The sequence below is a fragment of the Mycteria americana genome, chromosome 2 (assembly GCF_035582795.1).
Source record: "Mycteria americana isolate JAX WOST 10 ecotype Jacksonville Zoo and Gardens chromosome 2, USCA_MyAme_1.0, whole genome shotgun sequence".
NCBI classification, from domain to species: Eukaryota; Metazoa; Chordata; class Aves; order Ciconiiformes; family Ciconiidae; genus Mycteria; species Mycteria americana.
Window position 1 is genome coordinate 149,288,190 of NC_134366.1, and position 21,179 is coordinate 149,309,368.

At 45.4% G+C, this 21,179-nt stretch overlaps 2 protein-coding genes across 7 annotated transcripts in view; both read left to right on the forward strand.

Annotated features, from left to right (window-relative positions):
* Positions 1–3,679, forward strand: part of DPY19L4 (dpy-19 like 4) — a 35,742-nt gene extending 32,063 nt beyond the window's left edge. Inside the window, exon 20 of one of the 6 annotated variants that reach the window (XR_012774529.1) lies at positions 3,391–3,408. Coding sequence is in view for 5 of the 6 variants with exons in the window: in XM_075494964.1 (XP_075351079.1) it covers positions 3,391–3,421 (31 nt within the window). In the remaining variant the exon portion in view is untranslated. Of the gene's footprint in view, positions 1–17; positions 2,494–3,390 lie in introns of those variants that run through there. The other 5 variants (XM_075494964.1, XM_075494958.1, XM_075494959.1 and 2 more) reach the window with 5 other exon arrangements.
* A 3,938-nt stretch (positions 3,680–7,617) lies between these two features.
* LOC142406289 (neural-cadherin-like) overlaps positions 7,618–21,179 on the forward strand; it is a 60,067-nt gene continuing 46,505 nt past the window's right edge. Inside the window, exon 1 of the mRNA XM_075494990.1 lies at positions 7,618–8,685. Within this exon, the coding sequence (XP_075351105.1) occupies positions 7,647–8,685 (1,039 nt within the window). The 5' untranslated portion in view covers positions 7,618–7,646. The remainder of the gene's footprint in view (positions 8,686–21,179) is intronic.

Here is a 21,179-nt window from a genome sequence, read left to right on the forward strand (position 1 = left end):
GTCCCTCTGTTTTCTAGAGCTTCCATTGTGTCTTAATACCCTGCCCCCAAGGATGCTTGTGTAGTAAGTGGTGCAGGTAGGATGTATGCCACCATCTGATTAACAGCTGTTCACTGGGAAGAATGAGAATTTGTGTAGCAATTTGTTTTGCTGGTTTATTTCCTCCTTCACATTTCCGATTTCTGATACGCTTGATCTTAGTAAATGCAAAAAAAATTACCTTGAAAGAATAAATTGAGTATAGTATTTTCAGACACTCGCCTGTTACTGTTATACTTGTGGATTAAAGTTTAATCAAGCCACAGCTAAACTGACATGTACAGTTTTGTCTTAATCTTAAAAAAATGCTCTTTCACTTCTTGAATTACCACATACTTGAACTCAGTTGATAGATTTGCCAGGAGATATCTGAGACTAATTAAGTAAAGGCATTTCAGAACATAAGCTTCTGTTCATATTATTTTAAAAATACTGTTTTTATTTCTTCCAAAGTAAATGGAAATACAGTTTAATACAATACAATCTTAAATACAGTTTCCATTGGGGGGGGTAAGGAGGAGATACACAAATATGGAAGAAAGAGGGCCAAAAGGTTTAACAGGCATTGAAAATTCTTCAAACTATTTGCTCTGGTGGCATTACTGTTTACTGAAAGGTAGAAGGTCAGGGACCAAGTCTTGTTCTTACCACCTTATTTTTACAAACTCATCTGCAAATGTCCAAATCTTGTGACCATTCATCAGCTTTCCCATGCAATTCACATGAATAGGAGCTGCAAGATCAGGTCGTAGGGATTGTAATCTGTCATTGAAACACTTCTTAATGACTCCTGTTAACTACGTATAACATAATTCTTTAACCAAAAATCTAACAGGAGAAAGCGTAGGCTGTTTGTGTGAATGCGTGGGCATGCGTCTTGTATTTGCATTTAGAGATGTCTGGTTTACTATTGTGATTTGGAGATGTAATGAGTAACTTCTGTTATCGCTAATGGTCGTTGAATCTATAAATCTCTGAAATAGTGACGGGCAGGTGGGCTCTAGAGTACTATGGTATTAGAGACGAAATAAAAGCTGAGTTTATTCCAACGCAAGCAATATTTCATGTGAAATAATACCTCAACATAAATTTGTATAATCATGCCTTTAGTACTCTTTTCAAAACTTAACTTGGGGGGGGGGGGGGGGGAAGTGAAAATTCTAAAAACATGCAGTGTGTGTTATTTTTGTCATCATTTCTACATCATCAGTTCAGCTAAAAGAAAATACCACCATTGTGTTGCTGCACTCTTACTAAATGCAGCCTTGCCAAATGCAGGGCTAGCGATGCCTAAAGGTCTTTTGAATTGTTTGGTACCTCAACTACATGTTTAAATGTGTAATTAATCTGGCAATGTTTCTGACTTCAGCACAGTTAAATGTATGTCATTCTGCCTTTCAAATGATGTTTAAGGTTACCTATTTATTTGATGGACAAGAGGTGGGTGTTTAATGCCTTTCAAAGTTTCAAACTTTGTTACTTCAGTAATGCAGAATAATTATTGGTGGTGCTTTGCTTGTTAACAGTGACATTGAGCAGTAGTGTACATGGCATATGGACATATCTGTGTGCAGGTATTTAATAATAGATCTAAGGAATCCAATTCCTCTTATCCTGTTTGTTGTTTTGGACAGTTTTTTATCAAAATAATGTATACACAGTAAATATTTTTCTCTCGTGACAAACTTTTCTGTGAAAAAACAAAATAAAATTGTAATAAAAGCCAAGTCCAGAAAGTATGGATTGTTTGGGACACAAACCGTTTTATGCTTTCTTTTGAGAAGTCTGATACCCTTTCACAAAAAACATGTAGTTCATAATGAATGAACCTCCTTCCTCTGTTGCAGTAATACAAAAATAATTTTATTGTGTTGTATTATTTGCATATGCAGTTTTCAGTCAAGTGAAGACTGTACGGCATAGCTCAAATGGGGCAGCATAGCTTGATGGGGCAGCATAAATACTCTTACAGCTCTTGAGGATTAGCAGCCTGCTCAGGCTGGATCCATATGTCGTGCTGACTGTGACTACCTGTTGAGACATACTGGTATGAGGGTGAGTGGCAAAATATGAGGTGCTTCATATGGAATTATCGAACTCTGACTTTCTCCCTAAAGATCCTCCTACGGCAAGCGTGTCACCTGGAAATAAATGGCGATGTAACATCAAATGCCTAGTGATTCTTTTTATTTTTTTTTTAATCAACTAATGTATCATCTGTCTTGAATTTTTACAGATCATTATTACATGTATTGGAGCGTTCTGTCATTTTGTAAGATATTATTAGTAGGAGTGAAAGCTTTGAATGCAGCCTACTTTGTAGTAATTTCCCATATGATGATACGAAAACCTTGACGTTATTTTAGTTAAATTCTAAAGATGATAGAAATATCTGATGAAGCGCTTCTCCAAAAATCAATCATACAGCACCTAAAAAAATACCGTGTTTACATCTTTAGTTCTTAATGGGTTTGAACAATTCATCAGACTGCTTCCTTTTAGACCAGTCAGGAAACAAGCTTAATTTTAAAAAGATGAAATGCAGGGATGTTGGAGTATTCAAGTTTATCCATGAATTCTTCAACCACCCAGGCTTTGTGATTGTTTAGCTGAAATGGGAACGGGGCTTCCTGGCACTGTGAAATGTATGTTGGTATTTGTGTACTCTTCCATGTCTTTATCCAAAACTGAGACCATGGTTACCAGCTGTGAAATACAGAATATTCTATTATATATAATAGGATTTATATGTGCATATAAACAGGTGTATATAAGATTGTGTATATGTATTTTATGTGTGTATATATCTCTCTGTATAAAATATATATTCTGGTTATAATCAATGTTTGAGAGGTCTTAGGTAAAATTACTGTTGATTTGGGGTTTTTTTCCCCCCCTAAACAGTAGTTCTGTAATCTGTTTCTAGGACCTAGTTTCCCAGATTTTCCAATTTTTGCTGTGACCCAGACTAGCATACTTCAATTCCTGTATGCTCTCAGATTGCTTAGGTAACAAGCGTGATAGACGTTTTTTAATAGTAATGACATGAGATGCATCTCATTATGAATTAAATTGCATATATAGAATATACAAACATAAAGCAATATAGAGTAATACTGAACTATTCAGTAGGTTATAACACACCAGCAGTATATACGTTTACATACAGAATTTTGAGCAGCTTTACAATGCCTTGGCATTTCTTCGTGTTTCAAAATTTTGACTATAATGTCTGCTGTCAAGCCTTGCCTCCTGATGGTGCTATACTGTCTGGTTGTAGAAAGACCAAAAACATGTTAAGACTGACTTTTTTTTTTTTTTTTTTTACACTGTTGCAATAAATACCAGCAGATTCTGTAAGATGATGGTGAATATAAAATGATGCCCCAAGCCATTCTCCCCTCTGAAGAAAGCTGACAAAGGACAGGCAAGAACGCAGCCGCCTTCTCTTCACTGCATCATGTTACGCTGTCTGCGAGACCCTGAGCGCAGAAGCTGTGGTCTCCCTGGCGTAATTGTTAGACGCTGGAAAGAGCGTGTGTGGTTTCCTTGGTTGATCTAACTTCAACTCTGCATAATAATACAAACTCTTTGCTGCAGAAGTGATTGACCTGTTCATGCAATTTTAGAAAGGTACATTAAAATGAAGGCTTGTTCATTTCATCATGAACGCTTATTTCTGAAACACACACTAGCAGTGTAATTTGTATCTATTTCCACATTATTAACACCTGGATAAATGCTGCTGCCTTTTTTTTTTTTCCTTCCCCCCACCCAGTTGTCCCATGTTATGAGGATCTGAGCTGTAGTCTGAACTGCTGATTGCATTCTAGGGACTTGTCCCAGCTGTGAGAGAGAGCTGGAGGAAGGCTGTTGGCCTTGCTGATAGTTTGGCATCTGAATAACAACCTTAGATTTAGTGGTTGCAATTCACAGTCCTCAATTCACCAGATAAGGTTTGCTAGGGAAGGATCCTAAAAATAAATTTCACTGTGATCCTTTGGCAACAGAAGCTGACAGTGTCCTTATTTAATTAGGAGCTTATTTAATTAATTTATGTTTATTTCTTCTCCATGTTGTTTCCTATCAGAGCCAAGAGCCATCTCCGCTGTCCTTATTCGGGTCACCTCTTGGATTAACGCTGTATCAGTCTCTGTGGTTTCTGCTTCAGTTTCACAGGAAGAGTCAAGTTCCTTTGGAAAAGATGACTACACAGAAAGAGCCGTACCATTTTCTTGGCAGTGTCCTGAGAAGGAAATGAGGTTACTCTGGAATGGCCAGTCTTGTAGCATTTCAATATAGACTGTACATACGTATAGATATATAATACAGCTTTTGAGACTTGCTCTGTTGTGGTTTGACCCCAGCCAGCAACTAAGTCCCACACAGCCGCTTGCTCACTCCCCCCAGGTGGGATGGGGGAGAGAATCGGAAGAGTAAAAGTGAGAAAACTCGAGGGTTGAGATAAGGACAGTTTAATAGGTAAAGCAAAAGCTGTGCACGCAAGCAAAGCAAAGCAAGGAATTCATTCACTCCTTCCCCTGGGCAGGCAGGTGTTCAGCCATCTCCAGGAAAGCAGGGCTCCATCACACATAATGGTGACTTGGGAAGACAAACACCATCACTCCAAATATCCCTCCCCTTCCTTCCTCTTCCCCCAGTTTCTGTACTGAGCATGACGCCATATGGTCTGGAATAGCCCTTTGGCCAGTTGGGGTCAGCTGTCCCAGCTGTGTCCCCTCCCACCTTCTTGTGCACCTGGCAGAGCATGGGAAGCTGAAAAGTCCTTGATTTAGTATAAGGACTACTTAGCAACAACTAAAACATCTCTGTATTATCAACACTGTTTTCAGCACAATTCCAAAACATAGTCCATACTAGCTACTATAAAGAAAATTAACTCTATCTCAGCCGAAACCAGGATGTGCTCACCATGCCTTAAACTGTTTAGCTGCCTGTTGATCCCTGATGGGCACGTAGAGTCAACTGTGAACAGTGGAAAATTTTTTTTCCTGGTTTTCGAAGTAGTTACTAGGACAGAATATCCCCCACTGACCCTAAAGAGATGCAAACACAAGCCTGTGCTTTGACTTCCCCAGTCCCCGTAAGCTGAACTGGTCCTCCCTCCCTACCTCTCAATTCCAGAAGAAAAATGGTTTTCATTGGAAAGACTGACTGAGATGTTGAGTCTTTTCATCAATACTTTCATATTTCCAACACAATAATGCAGTTTGGTCCTTCTGTTATAGCTTAAAAAAAAGTCCAAACAGCCCATTATAAATACCTTCTACCATTTCAAAACAGGTATTTAATGCGTATACAACTGCCTGATGCCAGTAAGAGCAATACTTCAGCCGTGCCTGGCTGGGATGCAGTTGCGTAATTTTAGAGCTGGTAATTACAGTCAAATGCACCTCAAGTGTGTTTGCATCTCTTTAAACTGTAGGGTAGGATATGTCTCCAGAAAGATATATGTATTTGTTTTGTCATTGCACAGCTTTTTGTGCATCTGGACGTTGAAAATAGCACAGTTGTGCTGGTAAATATCCACGGTGGCAAGGTTGTCGCTGGTTCTGCTCTGTAAGGTGGGCCCTAAATTCTGTCAATGGGAGTGATGTGCAGCAGAAGCCTAAATTTACATCACCAAAATGATGTGTTAACGAGCACGTTAGCAATACGTGGGTTCATACGTGTGAGGGAGTACTGTGAATAAAATCCAGCTCCTGTCTTGACAGGCTGTAGACAAAACCGTATGTTTCTAAATGCATGTGTGTGACTGTAAGAGAATAGAAAGGGCCGTGCATCTTGCAATGTAGGTTAAAATTGAGCACTTGATGTTGAGAGGATTTAATTTGCTTGTTGGGAGTTTGTGTAAGGCCAGTAGGATGCATCGCATTTCGGAAGAGGGGATGTTGCGCTGTATCTCAGCACTGGTCTAAACTTGTCCTAAACTGAAGGCTTGTTCCGGTGGTCTGGCTGGCTCATTAAGTGTCGTAAGTTAATGAACTTTCTAGTGCCTTTGTGAGGCAGGGAATTATTCATGTTTTATTTTTATGTAGGGCACAAAGAGTAAAGATAACACACTCAAAGCTCACTACAGCACATTAACCATGGATGGATCTTGATGGTTACTTTCCTGTTGTTATTGGTAAACCATTCCTTAAAAATGTTTGGTTTTACTTTTTGCCTTGCCAGATCTCACACGGTGCCCATTTTTAGAAAGGATCATCCCTTCACCTTCCTAGGGTAAAAATAAAGGCTGACAGCTTGTAATAACATGATGTGATCACCCAGTGATCACCTCTCCTTAAAACTGGAAATTGCCCCGGTGGCAGAGGTGCAGATCTAGCAGTTGGTTGTCACCTTTGACTGTCGCCCGTAATATTTGACTAAAGCTGATTGAAATGGTTTCTGGCTTTCTTGAGCAAAGCTCCACTTCCAGCCTAGATACGTTATCACTGAAGTTACAACACCCCTGCCTTGCTAACAGCCTTCTCCTAAAACTAGCAAACCTGTGTCCAAAACAGCAAGAGGGAGTATTTCTAATTGAAAAAATATTGACCAAAACAGTTTGACCAGCTGGATGCAGAGGCTGTTCCTAAGGTGTTGTTACCATCACTATGTGAAGGGAGATAGCGTTGTTCCTCTTTATTAGCAGGGACGGAAGACGCTGCTGGGACTTGTGCTTGGTTTGACGAGTAGTGGGGAGTGACTGGCATTGGAGTGGTCTGGCTTGGATTTACACTTGCATTGACCACGTTATAACCGGTGCAATGATTCCCACGCCCAGATTGTTTTACGTATGTTTAGCAGGACTGACGCGTTTGCTTGCCTAACTCAGAAGGGCCATTTCAGTATTGCTGTCAAGAGCAGTGCACACTGTTCCTTTCCCAAATATATTTCAGCCAAAGACTGAAATTTTAAATGCGATAATTGGTGCTGTTGTTCATGTATTATGCTGAGACATGTTTTGCTCTTCCCCCTTCTGCCAAAAATGCATCTTCCCTGAAGGAGCAGCAACCTGCATACGCACTCCTGAGAGGCCACGCTTCCAAGACAAGCCCAGCTCACATCACAAAAATACGTCTGCTTGGTCGCAACTATTTTTCAACGATTCAAGTATGCCAAGGCCCTCTCTCCTTTCTGCAAGAGTGTCTTCTCCTCTGTTTCTTTCACTGGTTGCTCTTTGAGCTTGGCTGGAGTTTTTCATGTACGCGCAGGAAGGCAGGAGGTTGCCCGTTTTCCCCGAAGTCAGCGCCGGGAAGCGCTGCCCCTCCTTCTGCGTCCGCCTCTTGCGGCGGGGCAGGAGGGAGCTCCCAGCCGCGTTACACGCCAGCGGCAGAGGAGCCGGGAAGCAAGCTCTGGCACCGGGGAAAGGTAGGAATCCCCCGGGCACTGCTGTACGCTTTGCCACGGAGGGGGCTCCGCCTCCACCCACGGGCGGCGGGCTCGCCCCGTCCCCGCCCACGGCTCTGAGTGGCCGCGGCGGCGGGGGCGGGCCGGGTCTCCACGTGGCGTGGGTGTGCGCGGCGGGAGCGCGGCGCAGTGCCGCTCCCGGGGGTCCTCCGCTCCCCTCCCCTCCGCTCCGCTCCGCTCCGCTCGGCGGGATGAGCCGGGCGCGACGGAGCGGCTGCGGGCGGCTCCCGGCCCTGCTGCTGCTGCTGCTGCTGCTGCTCTGCGGGGCGGCAGGGCTGGGGCGCGGCGGCGGTCCCCGCCTGCTCCGCTTCTCCGGGCAGGTGCCCGAGAACAGCCCGGCCGGGACGCGGGTGCGGGGCTTGCGGGTGCCGCTGCGGAGGCTGCTGGGCCCCGGGGAGCCGGCCGGGGAGTGGGCGCTGGAGGGCGACGGCGCCTCCCGCTTCTCCCTCCAGCGGCGGCCGGGCGGCGGGCGGGAGCTGCTGCTGCTCCGCACGGCCGAGCGCCTGGACCGGGAGGCGCAGCCCGAGTACGGGCTCCGGCTGCGGCGGCGGCGGGCGGGGCGGTCCCCCCGGGAGGCGCTGCTGCGGGTCCGCGTCCTGGACCGCAACGACCACCGGCCGCGCCTGCCGCCGGCGCGGCCGCTGCAGGTGGACGAGCTGGCCCCGCTGGGCACGGAGGTGGCCCGGCTCCGCGCCTCGGACGGCGACGAGGGCGCCAACGCGCGTCTCACCTACCGGCCCTGGCCGCCGGGCGCCGGCAGCCGCCTGCTCTTCGTGGTGCCGCGCAGCGGGCAGGTGCTGACCGTGGGCTCGCTGCTGGGGCTGCGCCGGCTCCGCCTCTGCGTCGCGGCTCACGACCACGGCCGGCCGCGGCCGCTGCGCAGCCCCGCGCGGTGCCTGCGCCTGGCCGTGCGCGCCCGGCGGGCGGAGGCGGCGGCCGGCGGCGGGAGGCGGCGGCGGGCGCGCTCGCTGCCGCCGCCCGAGCGGCCGCCGGGGCCCGGCGCCCGGCGCTACACGGCCCGCCTGCCGCCCGGGGCGCGGGTGGGCGACACCGTCTTCACCGTCCCGCGGAGCCGCGACCGGGCGGCGGGCGGCTGGTTCGAGCTGGCGTCTCCCGGCGCCACCCCCGTGGGGGTCGACAGGGCGTCGGGGCGGCTCTACCTCCGGCGGGAGCTGCGAGCCGGCGGCCGGGCGGAGGTGCTGGTCAAGGTGCACCGCGGCGGCGGACGAGGTAGGGGCCGGGCCGGGCGGCGGGGATGGGGGTGGGCCGCGGAATGGCCGGGGGGGGATGGAGGGTCGCCCCGCGGGAGGGGGGACGCGGAGCGGACACGGCCGTGCCGGGCACTTGTCGCTCGAGGAGATGCGGCCGCGCTGCTGCCGCCCTCCGTGGGGTGTGGGGAGCCGCGGGCGGCTGTGGGAGCTGCCCCCAGGCTGGGTGTGGTGATGCGGGGATGCTCCTCTCTGGCAGCACCTGCACAGCTCTCGCCTCCAGTCTTCGAAGGAACAGATGACAACCTGGGTGATGGTGTTCTGGTCATGTTGTCTCGTAAGGAATTCCTGTCACAGCAGGTTCCTTTTGTAGGACCAGAGGGGTCCGCTCACGGGTTAACAAGCAGTTGAAGCTTGTTAAAAAAGGGGGCACGCCACAACAGACAGCTTGTCTTATAGCGAGGGGAGGTCATAGAATCATAGGGCAACTGGAGAACCTCTTCAGGTCCTCCATGACCCGGGAAGGGAGAGGTGACGTTGCCTTGGGGGTGCGTGCGTACAGACCTACAGCTACAGCCTGCTGCGCTTGGAGATCCTTCTGCGACTGTTCGCTGAACCCCTCTGAAGTGATGCTGGAAGTCAGCTACAGCAATGGCAGAGCAGAGCGTGGGAAGGGAGGGAAGCTGTTGTGCAACACATGTCAGTGGGCTTAGGACAAGCGAAAACCAAAAAAACCCCCAGAATCTGGAATCATAGGAGTCGGTGTAGAGAACAAAGTGGAGATATCATTATACCACTGTGTAAATCCTCGATGCGTCAACAGCTTGTGCTGTTGGAGAAGCATGTGCTTCTCCTAATAACAGCAAAGAGAACGGCTAGACTTGTTAAACTTCTTAAACCATGTTAAGCTTGAGGTACGTTATGGTGACTAAAGCCATCCTTTCCATCTTATTCAGAGTAAGTTTGATAGTGTGTTTGTAGCTCAGGTCTCTGGTAACGTTACTGGTTATCATTTGCTTGTATTATGATGGGGTTTTTTGTTTCTTAGATGTTTACAACTTTATCGCAGGGGGAATATTTACAGTTTTCTGTAACTGGTTTTTACAGCCTAATGCTTAGGAAATGCGAAACATGGAGCTGGGAGCAAAACAAAAGTGTTGGAGCGCACTGGGGGCTGTGATCTCCTTTCCCATCCTGCACCGTGTGCAGTCTAAGAATCCCAGAGCCGCCTGTCTGAGAGACTTATTCTTGCAGGAATGGGCTGTGTTTTGCAAGTGAGAAACATTTAACATAATAAAACCGCTGCACAGTATTTCTAGGTACCAACTTTAAACAAATCACCCGATATTGAAAGCAGAACTTCTCATTCAAGCTAAAGATGGAGTTGGAAAGGTGACGTGTTGCTTGACTGTCTTGCTTATTTATAATGAAAGCAAACAACGTTGTGAGCAGTGTTGTACAAACAATTAACCATGTTGTCCTCTCCAGTCTGGTGCTGTACAACATGTTTTCACCACTGTCTATGCACTGATAATGTATTGACAAGCGATGAGCCTCAGGGACAAAGGAATTCGATGATCAAGTGGGACAAGGTCAATTAGATACTCCTTTAAGCCACTTTTAAAATCAAAACCAAGTCATAACTTTGTACAGTAACAAACTTGGGATCTCTTTCTGGCTGCGTTATTTTACAGGAAGATGGTGAAACAGTGGGAGGCTTTGAGCACTCATTTTTTATCTGAAGAAACCTGGTGAACTGTCTAAAGCCAAACAGAATTAACTTTGGTTTGCTCCTCATTTCTCCTCATGCCTTTTACTAAATATAATTAACAGCAGGTCACATAGTAATCAATATTATGGAACATGTGCCAAGCTTTTAATCCTCTCATTAATTGAAAAACAAAACTATTGGACCCTTATTAATTGCCATCTCTTATGTAAAAGTTGTGAATGGACTTAGGTGTTTCACAGGTGCTGCTTCTCCAGTGAAGCGTGTGTCTTGCGGTTTTGTTTTTTTCAAGAAGAGCAAAGCTTTTTTGGCACTTAAAAAAAATAATTAAAAAAGGAGGTCAGATAGTAACTTACAGCATTGTTTTTTGCAACTGTAGTCCTAGGAAGACAAGGTATTCATGTACATGGTTGAACTACTGAAATAAACTGAGCATGGAGTACGATAACTTTCTGAATCCTACCTGTTGCTCAGTTGTACTCCTAGCAGTGATGTGTATGGGGCTGCCGTCTGTTCTGTGGGGACATGGTAGCTGGCACTGTGAAAATACAGTTCTCCCATTGAATATACACTTGGTACGTGGACTGTGCATCGCAGAGAGGTTTGCACAACTTTGGTGAATTGTCTTATTTACCTACACAAAGCAGTTAGCATCTTCTTTAGGAATCTGGCAGGTTGCCTCCATCTCTCAAAGCCTTGCTGTTCTGGGCTCTGCATGAGCGTAGTTGTGGGATTGGGACCTGGAGTTCAGACAAGACTTACACAAAGATAGGAGCTACTAACCCCCCCTTTCCTCATCCATATTTTCTTCTGGGACATTTAACATCTTGGGAACACTGACTGTGCCATCAGAAGGCAGAGGAACAGCGTGTAGCCTGAGCATGGAAAGGCCGGGGGTGGTGGGGCAGGGTTGAAAGGGCTGTAGCTCCCTTTCCCTTCCAGGTCTGCCTCTGTTCATGCATACCTGCTGTCGTGGTTTAACCCGGCAGGCAGCTAAACACCACACAGCCATTCGCTCACTCCCCCCGCAGTGGGAGGGGGGAAGAGAATCGGTGGGAAAAAAATAAAGTAAGATTCGCAGGTTGTGGTAAAGACAGTTTAGTAGGACAGAAAAGGAAGGGGAAATAATAATAATAATGATAAAAGAATATACAAAATAAGTGATGCACAATGCAGTTGCTCACCGCCTGCTGAGCGATGCCCAGCCAGTCCCTGAGCAGCGGTCCCCTGGCCAGCTTTCCCCTAGTTTCTATACTGAGCATGATGCCATATGGTATGGAATAGCCCTTTGGCCAGTTGGGGTCAGCTGTCCTGGCTGTGCCCCCTCCCAGCTTCTTGTGCATCTCCAGCCTTCTCAGTCAGCAGAGCAGGGGAAGCTGAAAAGTCCTGGACTGGTGTAAGCACTGCTTAGCAACAACTAAAACATCAGTGTGTTATCAACATTATTCTCATACTAAATCCAGCACACAGCACTATACCAGCTACTGGGAAGAAAATTAACCCTATCCCAGCTGAAACCAGGACACCTGCCCACACCTGCAAGCACCTGCATAGGTTCTCGTGGTTGTTACTGACTTACACAGGGTGGGACATGTGCAGCTACACAACTGTTTCCTCTTCCTCCACCGATGGTCATCCTTTCTGTAGCTGGGGGTACGTCCTGGTACACCCTGTGTAGAAGCTTTATGTTTAGGACTTTGTCTATCATGTCTATCATGTCTATCTTCACTTCAAAAAGTGAAGGAACACAATTTCTTACCCAGTGCTTTGACTCTAGCAGACTTTCAGCTCTGTTTTGTTTTTTTAATCTTAAGAGCCTACCACGAAGGGCTTATAGAGCACATGCTGCATTGGCTTGGAATAGGGAGATCCATTGGGTGATTTCCACGCTCCTGCACACACCGACACCGCAGATACAGCCCACACGCTATCAAACTGAAAACACCCGTGGTAAGACATCACTCCATAATCTATAAAGGTTCTTTATCTTTAACAACAAGGGAGACTCAAAAGCCCAGCAAGACAAATCTCTTCCCCCTCCAGCATGTCTGCAGTGCTCTGAAGAGTAAGCTTGAGGCTAGCAACCCTTTAAATCTGGGATGCCTCAAGACATTGAAGTGAGGTAAACACCAGGAGTTAGTTTATGACTGAAATGAATAAAACAGTGGTAAGGCTGTTCAGTATTTCCATGTTTTGGAACTGAGATGGATCTCTGGTCCCCTGTTCTCGTTCAGGTGGGATAAAAACTATTTACTATTGTAACTGAATTCCAAGGAGATAGATCTTGAATCTGACTGAGGAGGCTGTAGCATAATGCTGTTCCTCGAGTATAGTGTCTTATGGTAGGATATGAGCAGTATTGAACCCTTATGACTCACTGGAAGCTAACCATTTTAAAAAGGCATCTGTCAATCTTGAAATTCCTGAAAATACAGCCTAGACTGCACATGGAAACATTACATGGTTTGAGTCCCCTTGCACCTTCTTAAAAAACTTCCACCAGGGTGCCTAGTGGGAAAGGAAAGCCTTTCAATCCACATAATATAGCTTCTGTAAAAACTAACAAGTAATCCGTATATGTTCCTGGCTATGATTTCAAATCAAGATACAGCTTAGGGTTGGTTTTTTTATTGAGCCAGAAATGGCCCATTGCTTCCTGGCACCCCCTGACATTTTTAGAACAAAATAAACCTGACTCCAGAAACAGAAATCTGACCTGGCAATAAGGTTTGGAGGTCATACTATATGCTGCTTTTTTTTTTTTCCCCTCCTGGTATCAGACTGATTAAAACCATCTGTGGATACCATTGCTATGCCTTCACATTCAGGTGCCGACAGAGAAAAAGCTTGCTTCACTTAAACCGTGAAACCATTTTAATGGCCAGGGATCATTAGACAAAACAGCAAGCTCCAGGATGAAGGTTATTGTGTTACCCTGCCTGCATGTATCTTTGGAAGAATCTTACTGTAAAAAAAATTGATGTAAAAATATATAATGACCCAGAGGCAATAAATAAGTGGTAAGAATGTCTGATAAAGTTGATAGCTGAGAAACCAACAAAAAGCTTAAAAACTGAAGAGGTAAATGTAAAGTTTATGTTACAAGTGTTCTTAGTAAGGTACCTAAGAAGCTATTTAAATGATGAGAAAGCCTTTACCATAACAAGTTAAAGAGAAAAGCAATAGGAGACCTTCAAAATAGAATATTCAGCCCTTTATTCTTAATGTTTATATCTTAAATCCTTTATACAGCCTATGATTTCATATTTCTGAGTTTTCATTACATTACAACAGCAGGAAAGCATTTAAAAATCTGTTTTAGACCCAGATCAAAGCTGCACCATGCCAGAAATATCCCTGCATGCTCTCGGTGTTGTCTCACGCTCCAAGAGCACTGTGCGGTGCGCGGCAGGGTTTAATTTTTGTGTACAGGCAGGGCTGGCTGCCTTTTCACACCTGCATTACACATGGGAGGCCCAAAATTCACACATGCTGTGTTTGCACAAGCAGTTTGTTCATATAAGCAACCCTAGGCAGACGTGCATGTAGCCTTCTTGTTTGGGAATACGACTCTGAAGTGGAATTGAACTCGCTCCCGTTCGTGCGTCTCCGATGGGCTTTGAAAGCAGTCCTTGCTGGAGAGCGGTGGTGGCTTCTCAGCAGGCGTTTCGGTGCAGGCCTTAGTGTTTCCTTGCTAAAGCAGCCTGACTAGTGCGTATCGTGACAGTACTGGAGTTTTAGCCTGAGCAGAGGTTGGCATGCTAGTGGAAACTGTCCAAAATTTGAGAGAAAGTTAAGCAGAAAGTTGAAGAAAAGCCTTTAAAAGCTTGACCTTAGGAAGCAGGCTGATGGAAGGGACTTGGGGTTCTGCTCCTGCCCTGTAACTATACGCTTTTCCCTGTCTTGCGCATTGCTGATGGAAGGACCTAAAAGCAGCGCTTGGTGACAGCAGAGTAAGGAGCGGTTTGTGCATATGACTACGGATGCACTTGCTTTACATCAGATGGGTTGGCTGAGCTTTTGAGCAAGTAAGCGAATGCTATATATATGGAGTAGACACCTGCTTCGTAAGAGAGAAGTAGCAAAGTGGCGAGGGATATGTCTGTGGAAGGGGAAGAGGATCCATTTAGAAATGTAGTGTATAAGGAGAACCAGAAGGAAGGCTATCAACTCTACCTTTTCATTTCTTAGGACGCAGCACAGGAACCGGCACACGGCTCCTTTGGAGGCTGCTGCTCTGGTTAATCCAAACGCACCTCTAAATGCTGCTGTCTGCCTTGACCAAAGGTGCACGTGCTGCTGGGCTGGAGGTGCATCTCTTACAGTTGCATCCAATGGTGTTAACAAGAAATACTGCTACAACTGTTTTGGCATCTCTTTAAATAAAACACACTATTGCTGCTCAAAAAAAATATTGGTATTTTGCTGGCGACGATAACTTTTTAGGTGTTTGGAAGGAAGTTAGTACACACAAAGTATGGTCACAGGAACAGCTCTTATTGCATAAAGCCTCAGCAAGCATCTTTTTATTTTAAAACCATTTGAACAAACCTCAGAAAGAGACTTACTTATGTTAAAGGACAATGCTGACACAAGAACAAATGCCTGTAGCTTTTCTGCAGAGAGACTGGGACTGGAAGCGAGGTGATTCCTAACCACTGCAGCCATCGGATTCTGCCTCTCAGGAAGAAGATCTTTTATGCCCCACACAAACTACTTTAAACTTAATAAGTGTCACTTTAATGAGGAAGAGTAGGTGCTGTGTTGTGTGGGACAACAGGAAGGCAGAGGCAGCGGTTGGGAGCTTGTCCAGTATAGGCCTCTCGAAGGATGTTGGGTTTCTTTAATGATGCTGCCCGTATTAAAATGTTTAGGAATCTTTCTAGAATTTGTGACTATACGTTTTGAGCCTGTTTTTTGTTGGCAGATAAGAGACCTTGCAGTAATTTCACTGCAGTGACATAGGTACAGTCTTGGAGTGTGCTGTACCACACAAATGTCTATTTTGTCTGTATCTTTTCACTTGCTTTGTGAAATATTGACCAGAGGGTGGGACATGAAGTTGTGAGGGATGGAAACAAAACCAAAGAACATGCTTCTCCTTCCTATCAACAGTAAAAGCTGAATGATCTGCAAAGAGAAGCAACTTCTAAATGCCAAGATCGCAGCTGTCTCTTACAGCACTTTCCTTCTTTAAACAAAAAGATTAAAAAATTCCCCAAATGTCCTCTGTGCTGCTGACTCCTCAGCTATTCTTGCTATGTCAGCATGGTCTGACTTCCTCACCAACTGATGTGCCTGCAAATAATTATGGACTGTATAGTATTTAATAACATCTTTTAATGGTGATTAGTAGGCTGTTAACATGGCAAGCTGTAGTAAAAAACTTGTTTTATGAACAGTCCTGTCATCTGGAAGCTTTTGAGATCCTGTAAATAATTGTACTTCCCACCTGCTCTGCAGTGCTGTGAAGGGTTCCTGATCCTCATGGTTGGGTGGTAATGGACAGCTGTTGGCAGATACAGTAGAGTTAAGGGTGGAGGCAAAGATGCTACATCTGTAATCACAGGTCTGACAGTGCTTCAGAGCCTTCCTCTGGACACAAACAAAAAAAGAGGATGACACCACAGTCAAGCTTTAAAGGCTAGGGCAGGATGATGTGGTAGCAGAAAAGATACAATGGATTTTGCAGTGCTGCTCCTGCATCTGCCTGAAGCTTTCCTGTGATGTACGGACATCTGCCGGTGGAGATGTCTTTGCTGCCCAACAAATGCCGTAGGTGTCTGAGATATACAGTGTGATGGAGGTACCTGCTGTATCTTTGCATTCCCACAAAAAGTGAAAAATTGGCCGAAGATTTGTCTTTGCTGCCCGTGTGTGCAGTAGCACCTGCAATTGCCTTTTAGCTCTGATGGTCCCACTGGGTAAGTCTGCAGGTAGTACTGTAAGCAAGACCTTGCCTCCTAAAATTGGAGAGGTGGTGTGTGAGTAGAAAACATGTCCAAGTGCTGGTGTATACTAAGAAATATGTCATGAAAATAACACAAAGTGATCTCTGCAGGCTGGTCTGTCAAGCTTGCTGGCTGTGGTTAACCAAGGAGGGAAAACTGAAACCCACTGACATAGCTTTAGATGAGGCAGTTGGTACAGTCACATTGCCCAGCTGTTCTGTGGCTGTGGACTGTTCATTCACAAGCTAATGTAGTGGTTTGTGGGCTTTCAAGGGAGTAGAGAGACCTATTTCTGTAACTGGGATGGTGAGGATATTACCCTGCCTTCAAGACATGGCCCTCTCTACTTAGTCCAACAGAGTCCAGTTGGTACGCTAGTGTGTTATAAGGGGACGTCATACCCCTGAGCATTGTATCCAAACCTTAGGAGTATTTTTGAGAAACCGAATCTGTTAATTAACAGAAACTTCACCCTTAGGGATCTCTCATCAGTGTTTGGGGTGGAGCTGACCCATCATTTTCATGACAGCGGACTAGCTGTACTAAAACTGCCCTGTACAACTTTTCTTAAGGAGGTTGGGGAAAAGAAATTCAGAATATTAAGGCTTTAGTTCTAGGGGGGTGACCTGTGCCATGAAGGCTCTCCCCGCTCTGAGAGCTCCTCCTCGCCCCAACGCTTCTCCCAGGAGGGATGACAGCACGTGCGGTAGCTGGGGCAGATGCTTGAGCATTGTAGGCATGGCTGAGCAGTCTGCTTGTCGAGACCAAGCAAAAGCTGCTTTCCCTTTTCCTTTCCCTCAGTGGGCACCCTTATTTGGGATCCCCGTCTTCTGGCCAGCTGCTGACTTTCATAAAGCTTGTAGGAACAAACTGGCCACCGGATTCAAAAGCCGCTTGGGCAGGAGAGAGGGGGCACAGCGGACAGCATGACTGTGTAAATATCGCTTCTTTAGGCTAAAAGGCATTTCTGAAAGTGATGATGAACTCTGGTTAAAGATTAATTACTGCTTTAAGGCATTTTGTTGGAAGTTTAAATACTCTTAAGTAGATTATTCCTGGTTTGGGGGAAATTTCTGAAAGGCACAAAAATGCACATGGAAGAGTTTTCATGAGGCGTGTCCGTATGTATTTTAATTTTTTTTTCAGATTCAGTACTTCAGTGTTTGTAGGATACTGCGTAGTGGATGAGGACTGGATGGCAGGCGCTTTGAGGACAGGGATGTTTTAGAGTTAGTTTATGAGATACTTAACACGGTGACCCAGTCTTGTCTGATCCTCAGGTAGTACTGAGGTATGTGTCTGACCATAAGTACAAAATAAAGACTGGAATGCTCAAAAGCAGCTTGAATTTTAAAAATACCTGTTGTTAGTGAAGGATAATGGTTAGAAACTGGGGCACCAGTGTGTCTTGCAACAACAGGGCATCCCTGTATTATCAACGCTGTTTCCAGCACAAACCCAAAACGTAGCCCCATACTAGCTACTATGAAGAAAATTAACTCTATCCCAGCCAAAACCAGCACCATCTAGTTATGAAAAAGGCTGATGAACTGGCATTTATGATTTGTGAGGTGGTTTATGCGAAGCTGTCTTAGAAAATCTGAGTGAGAGAAGTGAACAGAAAGAAAAAAACAAAACAAAACCAAAAACCCAAGAAAAAACAACCAAAACAAGGAGATATTTTCATCTAATATCACGCCAGTATTACATGACAGTAGGGGGAATTGGTTGTCTAGAGGTTTCGAGGGGCATAAAAGCTGCTTCTCAGTGCTTCAGCCATCTTGCCTGGGGTTTAAGTGACTGCACTGGGGGGCTGACCCCAGTTCTAGCCCTGGTGACTGCACAGATGTCCGCGATGACAGCCGGGGCTTCTTCTCTGCTCCTCCAGGAGAGCAGGAGGCCTTGTCTCCCTGTCCTCTTCGCCGGAGCTTCATCAAGGGGATGGCACTGCTAGCTAAGGGAAGGGAAGTATTCATCATTGTCGGTGGCTTATCTTTAAGTCACTCTGTGTTGGGGAGGGGTGTGAAGTGTAGTATCCTTAGACTCTAAGGATTACAGTTTCCGATGAGTCTTGTGTTTTCTCTCTCGTCTTCCTGCACAAATCCGCTTTGTTTTCCTTCCTTTGATCTTTCCTGAGGCTCCTCAGACCTGTCATATGTTTGGGAGACCGGAGCGTGAGCTGCACATTGTAACCCCTGGTGACTGCAACGTTAAACATAAAAGGAAAAGAAGAACATTTCTTGTGGCAAGCAGAGAGCCTGGTCTCTGCTGTAGATCTCAGAAATAGCTGATGGTTCCCCCGTCTTCACACTGAAGTGCCGTGTTAACATGGGAGCACATCACGTCGGCGGTGTTCGTTGGGATGGCTGCTGCCTGCCGTCGTGTTTTGTGCAAGCTGCTGCCTGCGAAGCTTTTTGCCCTGCTGCCTCCGTACCTGCCCTGGCTGCAGGGGGCTCTGGAGCCTGAAGGCAACTTAAGCCTAAATAAATGAGTCCTTTTTTTTTTTTCTTTTTGCTTCTACCGAAACACACTGATCTTTTCATAGTCCTCAGTATATCTGATTACATTTAAAAAAAATTATTCTTGAAAATTGTAATTTATGAGGAAAATTGCAAATTTGTAGCACAAGCATTTATAGGACTTCTAGGACAAGTTATATTTATATGTGTATATATATATTTTTTCTATCTCAAATATAATTTTGTATGATATTTGAGGTAAAAGTTTATTAACTTATTCAGTGCGTCAGGTGTTTTCTGGAAATTACATTCTTTTTAGTTTGAGGAAATACATGCCATTCGAAACTAATTTTGTGTTTCAGTCCTGAAGGTGACAAGGGTTTCTTAGCCGTGATAGTAACCATTTCTCAGGTGTGGATTTCCTGGTGAGGGTTCAATAGCGAGCCAAAGCTCCTGTTGTCTTGCCCTGCCGCTGAGGGGTAACAGTGTGGCCTGACAGCACAATGAGGGGCTGTGTAGGCATCCCGCCTTGATGTCCTATTTCAAGCTGGGTACTTCAGAAACATCTTCGCATACCATGCTGTCGCTTTTACATTCAAATGATTCATTTTGCCAGAGGGGATATAAGCAAAAGATAAACTACCATTTTTAATGCACATTTTTTACTTCTCAGCTTCCCAAATTAGCCCTGTTAAACCCACATCAGTCAGTGCAGCTCTAATCCTCATCTTGGGAAAAGAAAATGACTTCTATCACGTTTCTTCCTTCCATTAAGGGAGGAAAATAAATGATTAAAGGAACACGGAATTGATACAAGCTTGCAAGAATAGCCACTTGCAGTTTAAAATCCTTTTCCAGTTCTTTCTTTGCTTTCCTGCTCTTGTCCAAGCATGGTGCAGGTATATCTGCTCTGATCTGCTGAAGTGTGTTTAGCCCTCAAAGACAAAAGTTAGCAGCTCTTCATTGCGTGGATGGCCATGTGGTGAGTTCCCCCATCCTTGCGCTTGCTACATCCTAATCCTTTTACTTAGGTTCCTCTTGGCTGGTGGTTGGTTGACATCCCTTTCATGCCATCCCTGACATGCCTTTCTTACATGTAAACAAGGGGTAGAGCTGAAGCCTTGGGGTTATACTGGTACCTCAAGCAAAACCAACCCCTTAATATTCTCTTCTAGACTGATCATACCATGACTCTTTTTCAAATGCGTGGTGCAGAGGCCAGGTGTTTTATCCTGTTGATAGTCTTGTTTCACAGGCTGTAGAGCCTGGTTTCCTGATTATTTCCTTCCTTTCAGTGGATGATTCATATTGACAAAATAGGTGAGCCGTAACATCACTGGGTGATGTTGCATTTTGATTTAATAGGCTGCTGCGGTTGTGTCAGTGGAACAAAATAAAATACTATTGATTTCAGAGCCTTGATCTGTTAATGCCTTTGCAGTTATGACAGTTGAAAAACCAATGCATTGCTGGAAAAAAACCCCGTATTTTATCAAGACTGTTTTTGTTTCACTGACTTGTTTCAAGTCAATGCAATAATTTTCCATAGTATTTGATTGCCATGTGTCTGTAACACCTTAAAATCCTTGAGTTTCTCACGCCTGGTGTCCGTGCAAAGAGGAGACAGCTACCAGAACAGAAATGTTTGTACTCCTGAGTAGCGAAGGCTCAAAGTGCTGCTTCTGAACAGCTTTTTCTGAATGACAGGGCAGGATAGTGCTGTTTGACTGGCCTCCGGTTAGTCTCCAGTGCACGTTCAACACTGCTTTTTTTAGAGTTTAGGACTTGCTCCAACTTAGACCTGACCCTTATAACAACCTTTTCTTCATAGAGCCATAGAATCATTTAGGTTGGAAAAGACCCTTAAGATCATCAAGTCCAACCATTAACCTAACACTGCCAAGTCCACCACTAAACCATGTCCCTAAGCACCACATCTACACGTCTTTTAAATACCTCCAGGAATGGTGACTCCACCACTACCCTGGGCAGCCTGTTCCAATTCTTGACAACCCTTTCCATGAAGACATTTTTCCTAATACCCAATCTAAGCCTCCCCTGGTGCAACCTGAGGCCGTTTCCTCTCATCTTGTCACTTGTTATTTGGGAAAAGAGACCGACAGCCACCTCACTACTCCCGTTCACTCCCTGTCAGAATTAGAGCTCTGGTATCTGTACACAGAAAACCCGGGCTGTTTTGTCAGCGTGCTTGCAGGTTGCTTCAGTTCACGTTTTATTTACTTGCACAGAGAGAACAGCTCTGCTCCTTCAAGCCTTAAAAGCAGAAATAAATGCTGAGGGGCTGAAGGAGTGAGCCAGGTCTCAGCTGCAGAAAGACATTCCACCTGATATCTGAAGTTTATTACCACCTCCTGCT